Consider the following 16835-nt stretch of genomic DNA (forward strand, 5'->3'; position numbering starts at 1 on the left):
GGATTGGTTTGTGTGTGCAGAGGAGCGGAATCTGGCAGTATTATGTATGAATGTTGAACTGTAAGGTTAGTTGGGTTTAGCAGAAAGCAGGAGGTGTGACCCATCTTATTACCAGGAAGGAATAGATGATGATGGTGGGGTGGAGGATGAGGGGAATCGTATTTGGTTCCCCTCAGGGTGGTGGATTGGTTTCCCTGGAGGTTATGTGTTCCTGACCTCTGAAAACCCTGTCTATTTCAGGCCATGGAGGTCTTGCTCCCAAGAAGAGACACTCACTCTCACATGCCTGTCAGTTGTAGATATATTTTCAAACTTTTTTTTGCCTCCCGCACCAGTGACAGCCGTGGCCAAAGGCATTATGTTTTCGGGTTGTCCGTCCATCCGCCCGTCCCATTCTCGTAAACGCGATATCTGAGGAATGCCTCGAGGGAATCTCTTCAAATTTGGCACAAACGTCCACTTGGACTCAAAGATGAATTATTACATTTTGGTGATCAAAGGTCAAAAGTCAAGGTCACTGTGACCTCACGTCCATCCCATTCTCGTGAACCTGGTATCTTAGGAATGCCTGGAGGGAATTTCATTACATCTGGCACAAACGTCCACTTGGGCTCAAGTATGAACTGATTAGAATTTGGTGGTCAAAGTTCAAGGTCACTGTGACCTCACAAAACACGTTTTTGACCATAACTCAAGAATGTATATGCTAATTGTGACAAAGTTTCACAATCCATAAGTGAAGACAGCATGTTTCGCACTGGAAATTATTCATTGGAATCATACACGCCAGTATAGTGATGACTTCCATTTCACCAAAAAATACACTTAATACCTTATCAAATTCCTTCAAAATCTTCACTACAAATGTTATATGAGTTTGGGCAGACATAGGTATAAATAGCAAACTGACTGGTTGGTGGAGGCATACAGCTGCAAGGTGGTATTTCTTGTGTCTTTTATTTCAATGTCTTTAATTAATGTAAGAAAAAAGTAAAAAGGGGATATCACTTATAATGCAGTCAGGTCAAGGCTGGAGAGAAAAGCACTTTATTGTTCAAATTATTGAAGTTTCCTCAATGTTGAGGGCGTCTCCAGCTGCAACAGCTGTGGAGGATCTACAGTTGTGGTCCCAAAGGAATGAGGGTTTGGAAAGGTCAACAGGTGATTAATCTGTGTGATCCAGCAGCAGACTGGTACAGTGACCCTTGACCTACAACATGACCTTTGGGAACCCTGCGCTCCCCATTCAATCTCCATTAGAGCATTCGGTTACCACTCTCCCGTTTTTTTTGTTCCATGGCAAGTTATTATGATTTGCACATACTTGTTAATGTATTTTCATAGGTTGCACATAACAACACCAACATGTGCACACAAGTAACAATAGCTTTAAATCCAGAGAGACAAAAAACAGAGTATTATTGATTATGCTAACCTATTATGAATTCAGAAATAAATCATTAACATCATCATTATGTCATCCAGAGCATCCATTTGGTCTCATTTAAAATAATAAATACTGAGACATTGCCTTAATAATTTTGGATGTAATTTAGTCTTTTTTTGTATTGTGCGATTTAAAATTATTAACAAAATCAATCTTCAAGTATATGAGGGTTTGGTTCCTTTGCCTTGCATACTGCTAGTGAATGATTTACTCAGGCCTTTTACATAACCCACCTCTTCTGCAGCAAAGTAGAGGCATTCTGTCTTTCCTAACTTGTTAAATTTGAACCTGTTCACCCAACATTCTTATAAGCTGCACCTGATTTGATTTAACGACCTACATTTACATGACAAGTTCTGTTTTATATTGTCTTGATGTATACCAGAAAGATGCCAAAGAAAAAGCTGTTGCGAATATCGGCACGTCTCTCTCGCCCAGGAGGAATTTAATTCTAAAATTATCAGTATTACCACACATAACGGCAACAGAGCGTGTTATGTCTCTGGGTGGTCTGGACTTTTCAGCACATTATTAGTCTAGTTTTAAAGGTATCAGCTCTTATCTATAAAGTGAAGAGAACATTTTACCACTTAACACATTTTTATACGCACAGCTGGTCAAAACACCCTGATGATTCATAGAGCAAATGTTCATACCTTGTATTCTCTGTATGGTGGGTCAGATCTAACTCTTGATCATATTGTTTTTTTTGTTTTGTTTTTCATATTATATGTCACCCCAAAATACCTCTGTCTTCTACATTCCCACATGGAAAGATTTAAGTAATAACTTGTCCTGAATTGAATTTGGCTGCCATGGTTTTATTACTCTCCTGTGGTTTAAGGTGGTAGAAAGACATGTTTCTTATAGAGATTGCAGCATTGAAATGTAGAGCAAACTTTCAGAGCCCTGCAGATAATTCAAAAACTTAAATACATGATATAAGGATTTATAGCTCATATTGCCTGATTTGAAATATAATTTTGTTGTGACAATGAGAATCCGACACATGCTTCCTTTAGTTTAGCTCCGTGTTAAAAGCCTGTCAGATTGTGCAATCGGTTGATAAAGAAACAGAACTGAATTAATATTATTTTACAATAATTGTAACTTCACTATAACTGCCTTGGGTTGATTAAAAAATTTAAACAGAAGTAGTTTATACAGAAACATAATTCACTGACACTTTTTAAAATCTTTATCAGTCATCTGTTGTTGCGTAGACTGCTAGTATGATGGACATCCTGAAGTGTTTGATGTGTGTCGCAATGTCCAACGTGTCTGCAGAGTGACGCTGTGACTGTTGATATAATGTGCTGATGATAAACTTTCTGTCTGTCTCAGACTCTCTCGAGTGTCGCGACTATTTCTGTCCAAACAAAAGGCTCCAAGACAGTTGTGTTTGTGCGCTGGCTCTGTGTGTGCATGTGTTAGTCATCTCTATCAGTCATCAGGAATGACAGGGTTATATTAAACCACCCGGGGTTACAACAGGACACAAGCAACAGTAGCGTGACTACACCATGTATGTGTGTGTGTGTGTGTGTGGGTGTGGGTGGGTGTGTGTGTGTGTGGGGACAGGGGACAGTCTCTCACTGTGTTTGTTGTTGAAGACATACCTTCATTAGATTACACACACGCACTCACACACTTAAAGGTTTAAGGAATTGGCCGAGGCTAATGTTTAACTGGAATAGGAGACGGGAGGAGCGGCAGCTTCCCTGAGGGCATGGAAAGAAAACAAAAAGCAAGAAAAAAGAAAAAAAGATAAGACGAGCGAGGGAAAAAATAGAGGGAAAGAAGTGAGGACAAAGGGGGCGGGAAGAGAGAGCAGTAAGCGAGACAGGTTTGCCGCAATGACCCGACACGGTGGCGGGAATACTCAACATTTCACCCCTCCTTTCTGTTTTCCTTTCTCCAACAGATGATTCAGCTTGTAAAGCGACTCTGTCTTTGACTTATCACCCTTATTTAACCACACAGATAGGATAAGAACATGTACAGCAAACAGCCTGGTTTAGTCATTGCAGGCAGACGGGAAGATCTTATAAACTCACACACAAATAACACACACACACACACTCACACTGGATATGTTTTAAACTCACCGGGCAGCAGCTCCATTGGAGTGCTCAAGTTTTCACCTCCATATTTTCCTGGGCAGATTTGAACTCATGAGCATCTGCCTACATTGCTGCACAGACTCAACCAAGAGATAGTCATCATGGCTAAGAGCACAAGTGTTTAAAGGCCAATCATGATGAGTCCAAAAAAACAGACTGTATTGACGCAATTGAGAAAACTCCCAACATTCCTCCTAAGTTAGTAAGTTGTTTTCTACAAGATATTTTGGCTTAAATGATAATTTCATCTCTTCTAATGTGTATGTTGGTGGCATATTTAATATGTATCTCATGAACGCTTGAACAGAGATTCGGGCCCATGTTTGCTGGACTGACAATTGCCTCAGCATAACACACTATGTGATTCCAGTAACGACCAAGATGTCCCTCAGTAGTAAACACACATCCATGCATCAAAATATTCCATCAGAAATCTATACTAAATATATAACAGGTCACATTAGTACAGTCTATGGTTGACTCTATAATCATGTATAAATATATTATTTACACGTCTATGTATTCAAGAGCAATGTGTGCCTCTTTGGTGGTTCTACTGATGTCACTTCCACTCTCGTGATACTTGGCAAAAAGCTGCAGTTGCTGTCAACTTGAAAACTTTTATGCCAGTTATGACTTAACATGTCAAACCTGACAACAAACAATCCATGTGTTGACTCTCAAAAGCATTAGGTAACAAATACATGCTGTCTACAGGTCTTGAAAAAGTTTTAAAATCCAGTGTTGATACTAGATTGTCTAAATGCACAGCCTCAAAAGTCAAATGAATGCTGGTTAATATACGATAGCTATGAAACCTCTTATCAGCCCCATGGCAAGTAATCAGCCCAGTTTGTTTGGCATGATTAAACCTAACCATAATTAACATCTATCCTATCTAATCATATGACCTGGTTAGCCTTTAACAGAAACTCCACACTGTCTGCTAAAAGTGCTGTTTTTCTGCTCTTCAGGAAAGTTTTAATGCACTAATTTATCTTGTTTCAGTTGTGTAGTAATCTCCTACCACACACTTGCACACATAACTTTGCCACCAGTTGCAATCTACCTGATTTTAGGAGTACTTTGGTGTGAAAAGGGAAAAAAAAAAAAAAAAAATCAGCCTACATACCTGGCTGTGTGTGTCACTAGGTCTAGCACTGTGAATTGGCTCAGTTTAAACAACAGGAAACCAGCAGAGAACGAGTCATTAACTTCACAACAAGCTGCAACTGAGGTGTGTGTGTGTGAGCACTTGAAAGAGAGAAACGGCTTGTGGATAATGACTCTTGGCAGTTCCTAACACATCCTTGTGTTATTGACACTTCCCCTGGATTATACCTTATTTCCTTCCCACAAACCACACACACACACATACACACACACACATACACAGGATACATCTAGCTTCACTATAATTACAGGAGTTAAGCTTTCCTTCATTAAATAGTGTTAATTTATTATTTGGCCTCTCAGACCACATTACCTGTCCTTCCTGTCTTCACAGAGAAGAGAACACACACACACACTCTTACAAAGGGAGGTAGAAAAACACATGGACAGAGAGTAATGACACTTATGTAAGCGTGCGCAGGCGTCTTAAAAACATGTCAGAGCAGCAGTGAAACTCTATGCCTCCCAGTGGTCATGAAAACAGGTGGCAAAACAGCCCAGCCCATATATACACACACGCTGCCAGAATGATTTAGAAATAATTGTTTGTTTTTTGGTTTCTCTCCTTGACGTGTCCCTTCATAATATTTATGACTCCATATATTTTCAAGTCAAAAACATCATTAAAGTTTTATTTAAGATCCAGTGTCTTATTCAGTGAGAGATCCCAGAAGCGGTCAGTCAGTATTGTCCTTTACTAACTGACTAAAGTTTATCATTGTCAATGCTTTAATGTGGGTTTGACTCATGAGCCTCAAGGTTATCTGTGGTCCTGAAGGACTGAGATTATGTTTGAGTCACCACAATTACCTCACTTCTTATACCTTTTCTGTATTTGCCTTGTACTGGTATTTGTTTTTCTTTTTTCCCTCAAACTAATCATATTTGTACACTAGTATGGGAAAGTACACCGACTTGTTTCCCACCCTACAAAATACACCAAGCACAAACTGAAGCAATGTGAGCTCAGATTGACCTGAAGAGACAGACTGTATGTTCTTATATTGTTTAGTCAGATTGTACCTATGATTTCAAAACTTCCATTATCTTTGTTCACTTAGAAATGGCTCTTTGTTATTATTTTTATGGATCATAAATTCAGTTCCAGTAGAATTCCAAGCCAAAACATACAGAAATGCTATATCTTCTCATAACTATAAGCATCTAGAATTGATGTAGGTTTGATTAGGAGGCAAGAAGGCACAAACACACACACACACACACTGAGATTAGACTTGGATAGCTAAAAACCCACATCTTCTCAGGTAGGCAAGACAAGGAGGGAGGTAGCGTGATGGGACAACGTGCGCATGTAAACAACCTCTCTCAAACATTCTGGCAAGCTAAGTAACAACACAGCAAAGTGTTAATTTTCCATGTGCTTGTAGCTTCCCAGCACACACACACACACAAGGTCAGCTGATACTTGCGTACATCTAACAACACAGTCATGTTTCTGTGTCTGACTCACCTTTCGGTCTCTCTCCCTCTCTCTCTCTCTCTCATATCATATTTCTCTTTCTTAGCGTTTGAGTCACCCTGCCTTTGAAAGCTTGTTTTCAACCACACAGTTTCACTCACAGTTGATGGAATATAATCTGTTTGTGTGAGAGAACACGTGTGTGTGTGTGTGTGTTTGAGTGACACTGTGTTTTTTTTCGACTTTTCCATTGTGCAAGAGTTATTCTCGTCTGAAGTGGGTTGTCAGAGACAGCGAGCTCTGCTCTGTTGCCAATTGTGTGTTTGTGTTTGTATTTCTGAATTCCTGTAACTGTTCTCTACAGGGAGGGAAGCTTGCCGCCAAAACATGCAGGTTACGTTTAGCAGTGTTCCGCTATTAAACCCTTAGGAATGCACTCTTACCCCATGCTGTGTCAGTTCATTTACCGTGACATCAGGTTTTATATAAAGTTATATCCGTTCCGCAACGCTAAGCAGTTGGGCTGTGAGAAAAATACTTATTAAAGCAAAGACAAACATTTACTACACAATCTCAATATACTATCTACAATACACCACCATATGCTCATGTTCAAGAGAGAAGTACTATAACTGTGTGTTTTTGTGCGTGGCAATGTTAAGATTTTCTAAGGTCTCATTGTTGACCACAGAGCCTCACATGTTGTAAACAAGCCTGCTTTCCGTGTGTGTGGATGCACGTTCTCTTTCAAGGAATATTGCTGACCGGGTAGAGAATGGTTGTCCTTTTCAATTATCTCCTCAGCCATATAGTCTTCTCTATGTCGGATTATGTCGGCAGTATATAACTGATCGTCCTGTAGACTCTATCAAAGTCCTTCTGATGTAGCTCATTTTACTGGAGAAATCGCACATTAAAGGAGCACTAATTGATTTTTCCTGACAGGTTCTTCCTCACTCTCAAGAAAAGCCCATATGATGCTGCTCTCGGGCTCTAGTGACTATCAGCTTAATGATTCATAAAGTGATTAGTTAGTTAAAAATAATTAGTCAGTTAATTACCTGTCTAACAGAAAACAACCAACTTCAGCATCAATCAAAAGTCTTTTTCTGTAGAACAGAGTGTTCACTCTTGTTTTCTCTCAGAGCAACTGCTATCACCGTTTTATGTCTTTCATGTATTTTTCTCAGTTTAGGCCAATCTGTTGTGTCTACATAATTAAGATTCAATATACCATTAAATGTAAACTAAGATTGCCCGTACTTGACTTGATAGCTGACTAACTTGCAAACAAACTTAACTTCCCTGAGGAAGTTAACCAGAAGAAGCTACAGGCGAAATGTGTTGTTCGCTCTTAATAAAGTCACAGTAAAGTCATTACAGTGTGCGGTGCTTAATTCTTATTTTCACCTTATATGTTCCTGTGACCGACCAGCACCTGACTGAAAATACTGGCATGGGGAGTTCTGTCCTTTTAAACTTAACTTCCCATCTAGCTGGGAGAAGCACTTTCAGCATATGAGCCCAAAGCTTCTCTTCTGTTGTGAGTAAGCAAGTCTGAACACGGTGGAAAACTTAGTATCCTTGACTAGATTTTCAGTATTTTCAGTCATTTTCAGCCCAACAAATTTCCTCAGTGGTCCTTTTAGTTTCTATTAATCAATTTTGATAGAGAGGTAGTCCTCACTTTAAAAACACGACTTTTAATTACTGATCTTCTTTAGCATTTGGAACATCCACTCACATCTGCCTCTGTGAAAAACAGAAGAGGGATGTAAGTAGTTACTTGTTCCACCAATTTATGTCATTAACAATATTCCTGGCTTGCTGCGGGTGAACAGCACAAGCCAGCACTTAGCGTGTGCACTATTCCTTTGGTTCAGGTATGGCTTTCATGTCCAGCATTTATCTGGTGCTTTGATGTTATCCATATCTGCACGGGTCAGGTCAGCACAGCAGGATGGAATGATGAATCACATACTGCGGGTATGTCAGTGAAGGTTGGATTAAATTGAAATAAAGTGCAAAGGGACAGTCCATTTAACGCCTGGCTAGACAGTCACTGCAGCTCTCCTTATAGGCATACAGTATACTATATATGTATATAATATGAATGTGTGTGTGTGTGTATATATGTGTAAAATAAACTGTGTGTGAGTGAGTGGATAGATTTGTGGTGTCTATGTGCTTTTATTACTCCTCCCACAGACTAATGAAATGTGTACGTGTGTGTTGCGAGTGTGTATGTGTGTGTGTGTGTTCTCATTACCCTTCTCCAAGGCTAATGAAGTATGTGTGTGTCTGCATGTGTAAGTGTGTGTGTTAAATTGAACTGCAGTTCTGCTCCGCTGTGTTCAGGCCATTTCATTAAATGATAAAGTTTACTGATGACTCCAGCGGGATCATTATGTACTTGGCTCTCCATTCATTCCACAGCAGCCACCTTGAGCTTTACAAATGACCTGCTACACAGAAAGACAGAGATTATTTTGCACTGCAGGTTTAGAGACAGATGACTCGGTATTCACTTAGTGGAGCAGCGGCATAGCCAACATGTTTACACACTACATTTTGACTTATATCTTATATCAGATGTTTGAATATTACCCACATCCCAATGTTCAAATGTTCAAAAATTTAAAAGCCTTAATATCCAAAACAAAATTCCATCTATCCCCATTAAAAATAAATGATAGCTAATGATAAACGATCATTAAGGGAAGAAGATGACAAAGTATGTAAAGGTGAGAGAGAAACTGTTTTCAAGCCAAGGACACTGTCATGGCTCAGTGCATTTAATATAGCACTGTACGCCGTGTGGTGTTTTCACCTGAGTATAAGTGGAAAAAAAAAAAAAAAGAATCACTCCACTTTCTAAACCCACAAGATAGACTGCGAAAAAAGCAGGGATGAGGAAGGAATGAGCGAGAGATGTAGGTTGAGTGAGTCTTTCTGACAGTTTGACAGCTCCTCCCTTACCCAATCATTTGTCTGTCACCTCTCTACTCTCAAGCATACTCCACTTGGCTTTAACCTCTTTTGCATCCTTCAGTCGTTGAATCACTTTACAGCAAAATGCCAGAATGCAACTGCCAACTTGTCTCACAGACTGCATGCTTTACTTGGTACTTTATAGCTGTTTTTTTTTTGTTTTTTTTCATTTATTTATCATCTATTCCAGCTGCAGTGGAAACTGCAGACTGTTTACAAATTCAGAACATCTGAGCTTAAAGAACATGAACCTGCAACAAACTGGTAGATAAAAGCGTGCTTACCTCCACCAATACTAGAATTTCCACATTGTTTAGTTTCTCCAAAATCTTTTTATAACAAGTGTTGTGAAAAATTTAACATTGCCTCATTTCCCGTGTTTTTCACACAGTTTGCACTTTGAGACACAGCATCCTGCACACAAACAAACAGATGGAAATATGTGACAATATTACCTTCATTCAACTCCATTGTCAGCTGTAATCAGGTTTTTAGGTCATGGTTCCTGTCACTTAGCTTTCCAAGGTTATTTTACAGTCATTGGATTTTACATTAGAGCCACAGTGGGAACCATTGTTTGGCTGTATAGCAGCAGTCCATCTGAAATCCTCCTGTTATCTGTCCAGTCACCTGGCACCTCCTCAACTAACTCTGACAGTCCCCTTCTTCATCCTTGATGGTAGAAATGGGTGAGGTGAGTGATAACCAAGTGGACCCCTCTCTCTCTCTTTCTCCCTGTGTCCCTGTAAATTGAGCCGCTACATGACAGTGCCATTACCTCCAGCTGCCACAGCTAAATCAAACACTTAAGTGTCTGAGTGATTACTCACACTCCTTGCAAGTGTCCTTATTCTCCCCCCTTTCTTAGGTTCCTTCTGTCTCCCCTTTTAGGAAGGAATTATTTTCCGTTAGACGTTTAATACAAGGTTTTTGTGATGTTAGTTTACATAATGATGAAATGCATTCACAAAAATATTGCAATCTTAAAGCAATGATAAAATAAAGATGGAAAAATGAAGAAAAATAGGTGAGGGTAAAAAAAAATGCACCTGAAATCAAACTAAAGAGAAACTAACAGCACAAACACAAATCAAGATGACAAACAATAAAAGAAGTGACCTGGATGACACAATGCAAATTAGTGTTTATTGAATTTCACTGACAATTTTCTATTAAGTGTATTTCAGGCAGCAGTAATGATAGGCGTTAAGCTTATGACATGTGCTGTCTGTGTGCGCTCTCCCGAGGTTTTGATCACACCTTCAAAAAATGTTTAATCTCAGTAAATCAGTGCAAACGAAGATACACATGACCTTTTAAAACTATGCCGTTGTGTACGTTGTGTATGTTGGAGAGGGATTTGACGAGGCAAAAGAGTCAGCGGGGTGGCTGATGTTTTTCATTTCACTCTCTCACACTCGTAAAAGTGAAGTTCATTTTGCAAGGCATCTGTTGTGTATATATAATTTCTGATATTTAAAGCCAAGCTTCATTTTTCATACATGTATTTCAAGTATGACCTAGTTGAGGCCAATGACACGCAGCATTTTGAAGATTTTTTTTTGAAGAAGTGATACTGCATGATTCACGGATGGGGGTTGTTTTGATCATTAAAAAGGTGCTTTTAGACCAAGAATGTGACAAGGGATGGTGTCATACATAAGTTTTGTTGTTGATAGGTATGCTTGGTTACATGGAGGTGGACCTGGAAATGAAAGGATTCATCATTAAGTTTAAGAATTCTACTGTAACTTTGCTTCAACCTTTTGTATTCCCAAACAGATGATGACCCCAAATCGTTTTTAGTATCAGAGTGGACAGATGGCTGTTTTGAGAGCTAACTATCCACAGTGAAAAACCCCAATACTCATCCTCACATAAGCACTGATAACGTCTGACTTGACCATAATTTTCACACAATATGTTGTGATTCTGTAATCTCCAAACTTAAATCCTTACAGGGATGTTTTCACGCTCACCCCAGCTGCTGCTCGCTCTCTCCCTCACACGCTCACATTATAATAAAGCCGTCAGATTACGTGTTAATGTGATTTCATTTAGAAGTTGAGTTTCCTCAAGATGGCAGCTTTCCAAACTTTTTTTTTTTTTTTTTTTTTTTTTTTACATTTAATAACAAATCTCCCCACAGCACGTCTCTTTCCCATCTTCATCTCTCTCTCTCTCCCTCTCCTCTTCGCCATGTCTCTCTCCCTTCACTGTCCGACTCCTACGCTACAGCGGCCCCAGTGTGCCACACATTACCATTTCAGAGAACACACATACAGTGCACACACTGCAGCACAGATGGGTAGCATGGTCTCTGTTTGACAGATGAATAGGTAAATATTTACCATCCCAGATTATCTTTCTTCCACTCTCATCCTTCCATCCCTCCACCTATCGCCTTCCTCTCTACACCTCCATACGACACACATCTTTTTTTTTTTTTTTTTTCCCTTTCTGTTGTTTTGCAGGGTTCTTCTGTCCCGTTGGTCTCGCCTTCATCTTATCAGGGGGTGCTGCTCACAGGCATCTGTTGTGCAAACATGCTCGTATTCGCATGCACATATTTTGAATATACGATGAAGAGGATGGCTGCGTATATGGAAGCTCATACGCACACATATGCACACGAAGGCCTCAGCAAACAGTTGATAGTAATTGTGTAATTGATAATAATGGTGCAGAAGACAATGGTGTGTTTTTATGAAGCTTAATTCAGCCTATTGAGGCAGATGGGAGACTGGCTGTGATTATCTTGAGTTTTAATTAAAAGACTTCCGTCTCCTATGAACAGATTCTCCTTGTGTAAATGCTAGCTCAGAGTGGTAGTACACTATGGCTAATGGAGGCTACTGTCTTCAGGGATGTGATCTCTCTGCCTCCATGGAGAAGGAGGAGAAATGATAGGAACAAAGTACACACACACAAGCACACACCTATTTTCCTGTCCTATTATCCTTTTTGATTTGGGGGCTTTTGAGGCTGTAGCGTCCGTTATTGTGAAGCAGCTACAGGAAATACAGGATTAGTCTCGTGGTTAGTGACTCAGACTGCTAATTATGATTTTTTTTTTTTTTAAAAAGGGTCCTTTCATCTTCTTTCTCTCTCTTCATACAGACAAGAACATAACGTGTTACCATAATATTAGTTTAAATTCCATTAAAACACTATTCATAGTCCCAGATATTGTAAAACAGAGGACTCATTAAATGCACTGTAGCTCTTGTAGCTATGCATTAAGGTTACATGCACAGATGCTGTTTGGAGAGGCCATAGGCCCCGATGAGCTTTGGAGGATTTGATTTATATTCTTAATTCAGCTGCTGCCTGGTATAAGCTGTTTGAAATGTTGATCCTAATTCTTCCTATAGATACCTATTAATCACACTGTGTCTTATATGACTACTTTGGGCTATTACGCCGCTTTTTTTGACAGTGAATGTTCTTTTTGATATCATTCTTTAATCAATATAATCGCTGCTAAGTCATCAATACTAATCGTTACTAAGTCTTTCTCTGGGCCTGAAATACCAGATAACGTCTCATTTGATATATCCTGGTCTGCTCCCGTCGGTTTATCTCCTTTCCACACGCAAAAGAGACTCATCTCGCTCTGTCAGTGTTTTGGGGTTACTCTGCTTTCAGTTTTCTCAGTTTATCGGTGAGATAACTCATTGTTCTCTTCTTTAAAACACAAACACACATGATCAGATATGTCCTCGTTTAATGAGACCTCTCACTTAGTTAGTCTGCTGTATTCAAACAGAATATCTCTCAATTCTTCCAACAATTGCAGTTAAAACACTATTTCAGCTCTACCTAACTATATTGGATTGACACTTTGTATAGAATAAATATGTTTCAGAGCTTTTATGACATTGTAAAACAGAATTGTGATGCAAAATAGGATGGATGGATATATAACTCATGGTCTTGTTGGAAAATGGAGGAAAAGACGGAGCAAAATCTCACCCAGCGTTAAAATTATGTCCAGGACTTTCTCATTTAAGTTCATTCCAGGTTACACATACAAGCCTCTTTTTTTCAGTTCAGAAGTTGTAAAAATAGCCTTCTCCCTGTGTCGGTTTAATTGAAAGCAAGTTGAGTTGAAACCTAATCTGTCGTCTGTCTTGATTTTTCTCCCTTTCTGTCTCTGTGCCGTTGCCTCTCTCCATTTCACACACACTCTTGTTTTTTGAAAGATGAACAATAACAAGATACATTTCTCCTCTCTCATTTTAACAAGGAGAGTATGAGTGTGGCTCTTGTTCATTAGTATCACACATCACACCTCCGTCACCCTTAGATCTGGGAGAGACAGAGGTGTCAAAATGACAGTATGTGTGCGCACATGTTTTTTTTTTTTGTTTTTTTTTTTCCCTCTTCCTCACAGCCTCCACCTAAGGAAAATCCACAAAAGCCAATTCACCCCAGCCTCTCTCCCTGCTCTTCCTCTCAGCATTCTATCTCCATGCATATTACCCTGGCCTGAATTGTCCTTTTTTTTCCACCACTGGTGTAAATTTTCTTAGTTGTGCTGCAAGAATGTTAAGGACACACTGATTTCCTACAGAATATACAGTATCTCCCTCACCACCAAAAGGCCATAGCGAATTAGACAAGCCCCTAGGAGACACATAAGTCAGTTATCTATTGACAGCAGAAAAAAATGAGCTTGTTTATTCACATTGTTAATTTTATTTACCTTCCCTCCCAAAGTCATTAATAAAATAGGCTGGAGGAGTACATCATAGACATACTCTTATGACTGGAGCATTAAATAGTTCTAAACAATGTTATTCAAATTTTTCTTCAATTTCTGTAGGAGAAGAATTATTATTATTTTTTGTGATTTGAATCCATGGGCTGTGCAAAATAAATAAAATGTGGCATCTGGACTAAACCTGCAAGTCCTATTAAAAAGGCTTCCTGCTGAAGACCCTAATATGAGTACACACAAACATAGTAGAAGACCTCAGGTCAAAAAAAAAAAAAAGAGCTATATTTTCAGGACCCTTTACTTGATTAATTACTGAATTGTATGAAGCCTACAGGGTGCAAATAGTCCTTTGTTTACCTAACAAAGTAAAGGATTAAAACCATGTATTTAGTGTTAAATACTCAAGGGGTTTAGAAGCACTGCTTAAGGGGATGCAAGAAGTTAATTTTAATCACAAATTAAGAATTATTCATTTATTCATCCATTTAACCATTCCATGTTCACATTTTTTTTTTATTTTTAATTTATTTAGTTTTACTTTTCCATAGGGTAGTTGTCAGGCAGATCTGAGAGGTCAAGGATGCCTGTGCCTGCAGGCCATTGGTTAATATTAATGACCATCAGCCAATTGGAACTCATCAATAGGTCAGAGGTTATCATGGGGTTGCAGATGCAGGAAGTTAATGTAATTAAAGATGCATCATGTTGTCGATTGCAGAGAAAATATCTTTTCCACTCTTTTCTTAATGTCTTTGTTGAGTTGTTGTTCTCTGTGTTGGTCTGTCGCTTATGCTTTATGTATGTGCCTATTTCTTGTCTTAATGTTTTTCAAGGATTGTCAGTGATGGATAAAATATTCTTCATATTCTTTTTATCCCATTTCTGTCTTCGTCTTGTGTAAGCACTTCTGTAATCATGTGCTTATCTATAAGAACAGAGAACATACTGTTTACGATTACAACATCAGAAGTGAAATGCTTATTTAAAAATAAGGGAGGAAATATGAAGAGAGATGACAAGAATTAACATAAATGAGTTAAATTAAAAAAAACAAAAAAACATGCTCAATTGATGATGGATTTCTCAGTCACAATGATCTTCCTATTCCATTGGATCCAATTTTTTTTTTTTTTTTTAAGAAAATCTGTTCAGTCGTCTGTTGCTAATAACATCCTGGCTTCTTGTAGCAGACTGCTTGCCAATTAACATATTACATTAGGAGGCTCTAGTGTCCCTCCTATTCCATTGCCTGGATCGTTGATGGAGTTTTTAATCAATAGCTTGGCTTGCTTGTATTGCGAATGATTTCCAGTTATTTCTGTATGGGATACCCATTGCTGTCTAAGCTAAGGAGAAAAAAGGCCACTCTACCAAATAACTGCATCCTCATAAAAAACCGCTATTGGAAAGCTGGCTTGTCACTAATAATCAGAGTCTGCTCCTCAGAATAATGTCATTTCATCCAGCAAAATTGTCATATTGCTAATTGTGTCCTTTTTTATGGTAATTAACAGCTAGTTTAGCCATCAGAGATGATGTTAAATGCCCTTGGGATCAAGCCTAATCATTGAAACTGTATGGCAACATGTCAGAACAGCATACATTTGAATTGGAATGTCAAGTATGGACTCTAGAGATACATGGTATTCTGACAGACAATGATGACATTAGCCTTGTAGTTTTTTCACAAGCCGTCCAACTGCTGTCGATACAAATAAAATACATAAGACTAATCAATACATCTATTCCCATTTCCCACTAGCTACGATTAATCCAATGAGCCAGCAGGTCAATAATTGATAGCAAACGATTGGCAGTAGAGGTTGCTAATCAGGTTTTGATTGGCTGAATGAGTCCATGGGGAAAGGCTTTGGCCTTCTTTAAAGCTGTAGAGCTTCATTTAGTTTTTCAAAGGCGTGTTTCAGCAGTGGGAAAAGGTTGGTTAATCACAAGCTTCAGAGTCATTTTAAATCATTGATCAAATTGTAGTTTGAGGTCAATGAACCTTTCCCAATATTTGCACAAATCATCTTTTGTCATTTTGGCCTATTCCCTACAACCATAATTACATGAAATCATCGCGAACACATTGTTCTCCTCGTTATATTGTTTTAACTTATTTGTTGTTTTTGTTTTTGCTTCATGTGAACATAGAATACATTGTTAATTTCTGATTGCTGTATTGCTAGACTGAAATGTATGTATTGTGTCTTTGTCAATTCCATGATTTTATTTCACCAAGACAATTTTTTTGAATAAAATTGATCTCCATGATGTTCTTTGGATAACCAAAGGGAAAATATTTTACTTGGAGTAAGCTACACAAAAATACCATTAGCTGTCAACACTTACACATCAGAGTGGTGCATAGTAAGTGTTTTAGTATGGCTTCACAGCTGTCAAGTCTCAGATGGTATTATTTTGTTTTAATGCTACATCTCATTCAAACCATTTCAGATGCTTTTCCTTGCCTGGTGTATCTTGACACCATGCATTTTCAAAAATGATTTCACAACCAGGAACACAAAGGTTCGCCTAAAAGCCTCTTTGTCTCTCTCTTAGGGTCCCAGGTGTAACCATCGCTACAGACATAATCTGCGGTTTTCCTGGTGAGACGGACGAAGACTTCCAAGAGACAATAGACTTGGTGAAATGCTACCGATTCCCCAGTCTATTCATCAACCAGTTCTACCCCAGACCTGGCACACCAGCTGCCAAAATGGAACAAGTACCAGCACATGTGGTGAGAGCAGACAAGGATACAGAGATTTCTTTGCTACTAGTCAGCTATATTTATGTCTTAACCTCAGTAGTATAAATTCAGTATAATAACACTTATTTCCATTATTTTGTCAATGCTGTATTCGTGAACACAGTAAAACATATTTGAATGGGGCTGAACAGAAGAACATTAGTATTTTGGGTAAAGATATTTCCTGTGTGTGCTGTTTATGTGTG

The 16835-nt window shown here is 38.7% G+C and overlaps 1 protein-coding gene across 1 annotated transcript in view; it reads left to right on the top strand.

Annotated features, from left to right (window-relative positions):
- The window catches only part of cdkal1 (CDK5 regulatory subunit associated protein 1-like 1), a 244305-nt gene that overhangs the window by 158217 nt on the left and 69253 nt on the right, over positions 1–16835 (top strand). Inside the window, exon 11 of the mRNA XM_042423928.1 lies at positions 16440–16620. Within this exon, the coding sequence (XP_042279862.1) occupies positions 16440–16620 (181 nt within the window). The remainder of the gene's footprint in view (positions 1–16439; positions 16621–16835) is intronic.

The sequence above is a fragment of the Thunnus maccoyii genome, chromosome 10, assembly GCF_910596095.1.
Source record: "Thunnus maccoyii chromosome 10, fThuMac1.1, whole genome shotgun sequence".
NCBI classification, from domain to species: domain Eukaryota; kingdom Metazoa; phylum Chordata; class Actinopteri; order Scombriformes; family Scombridae; genus Thunnus; species Thunnus maccoyii.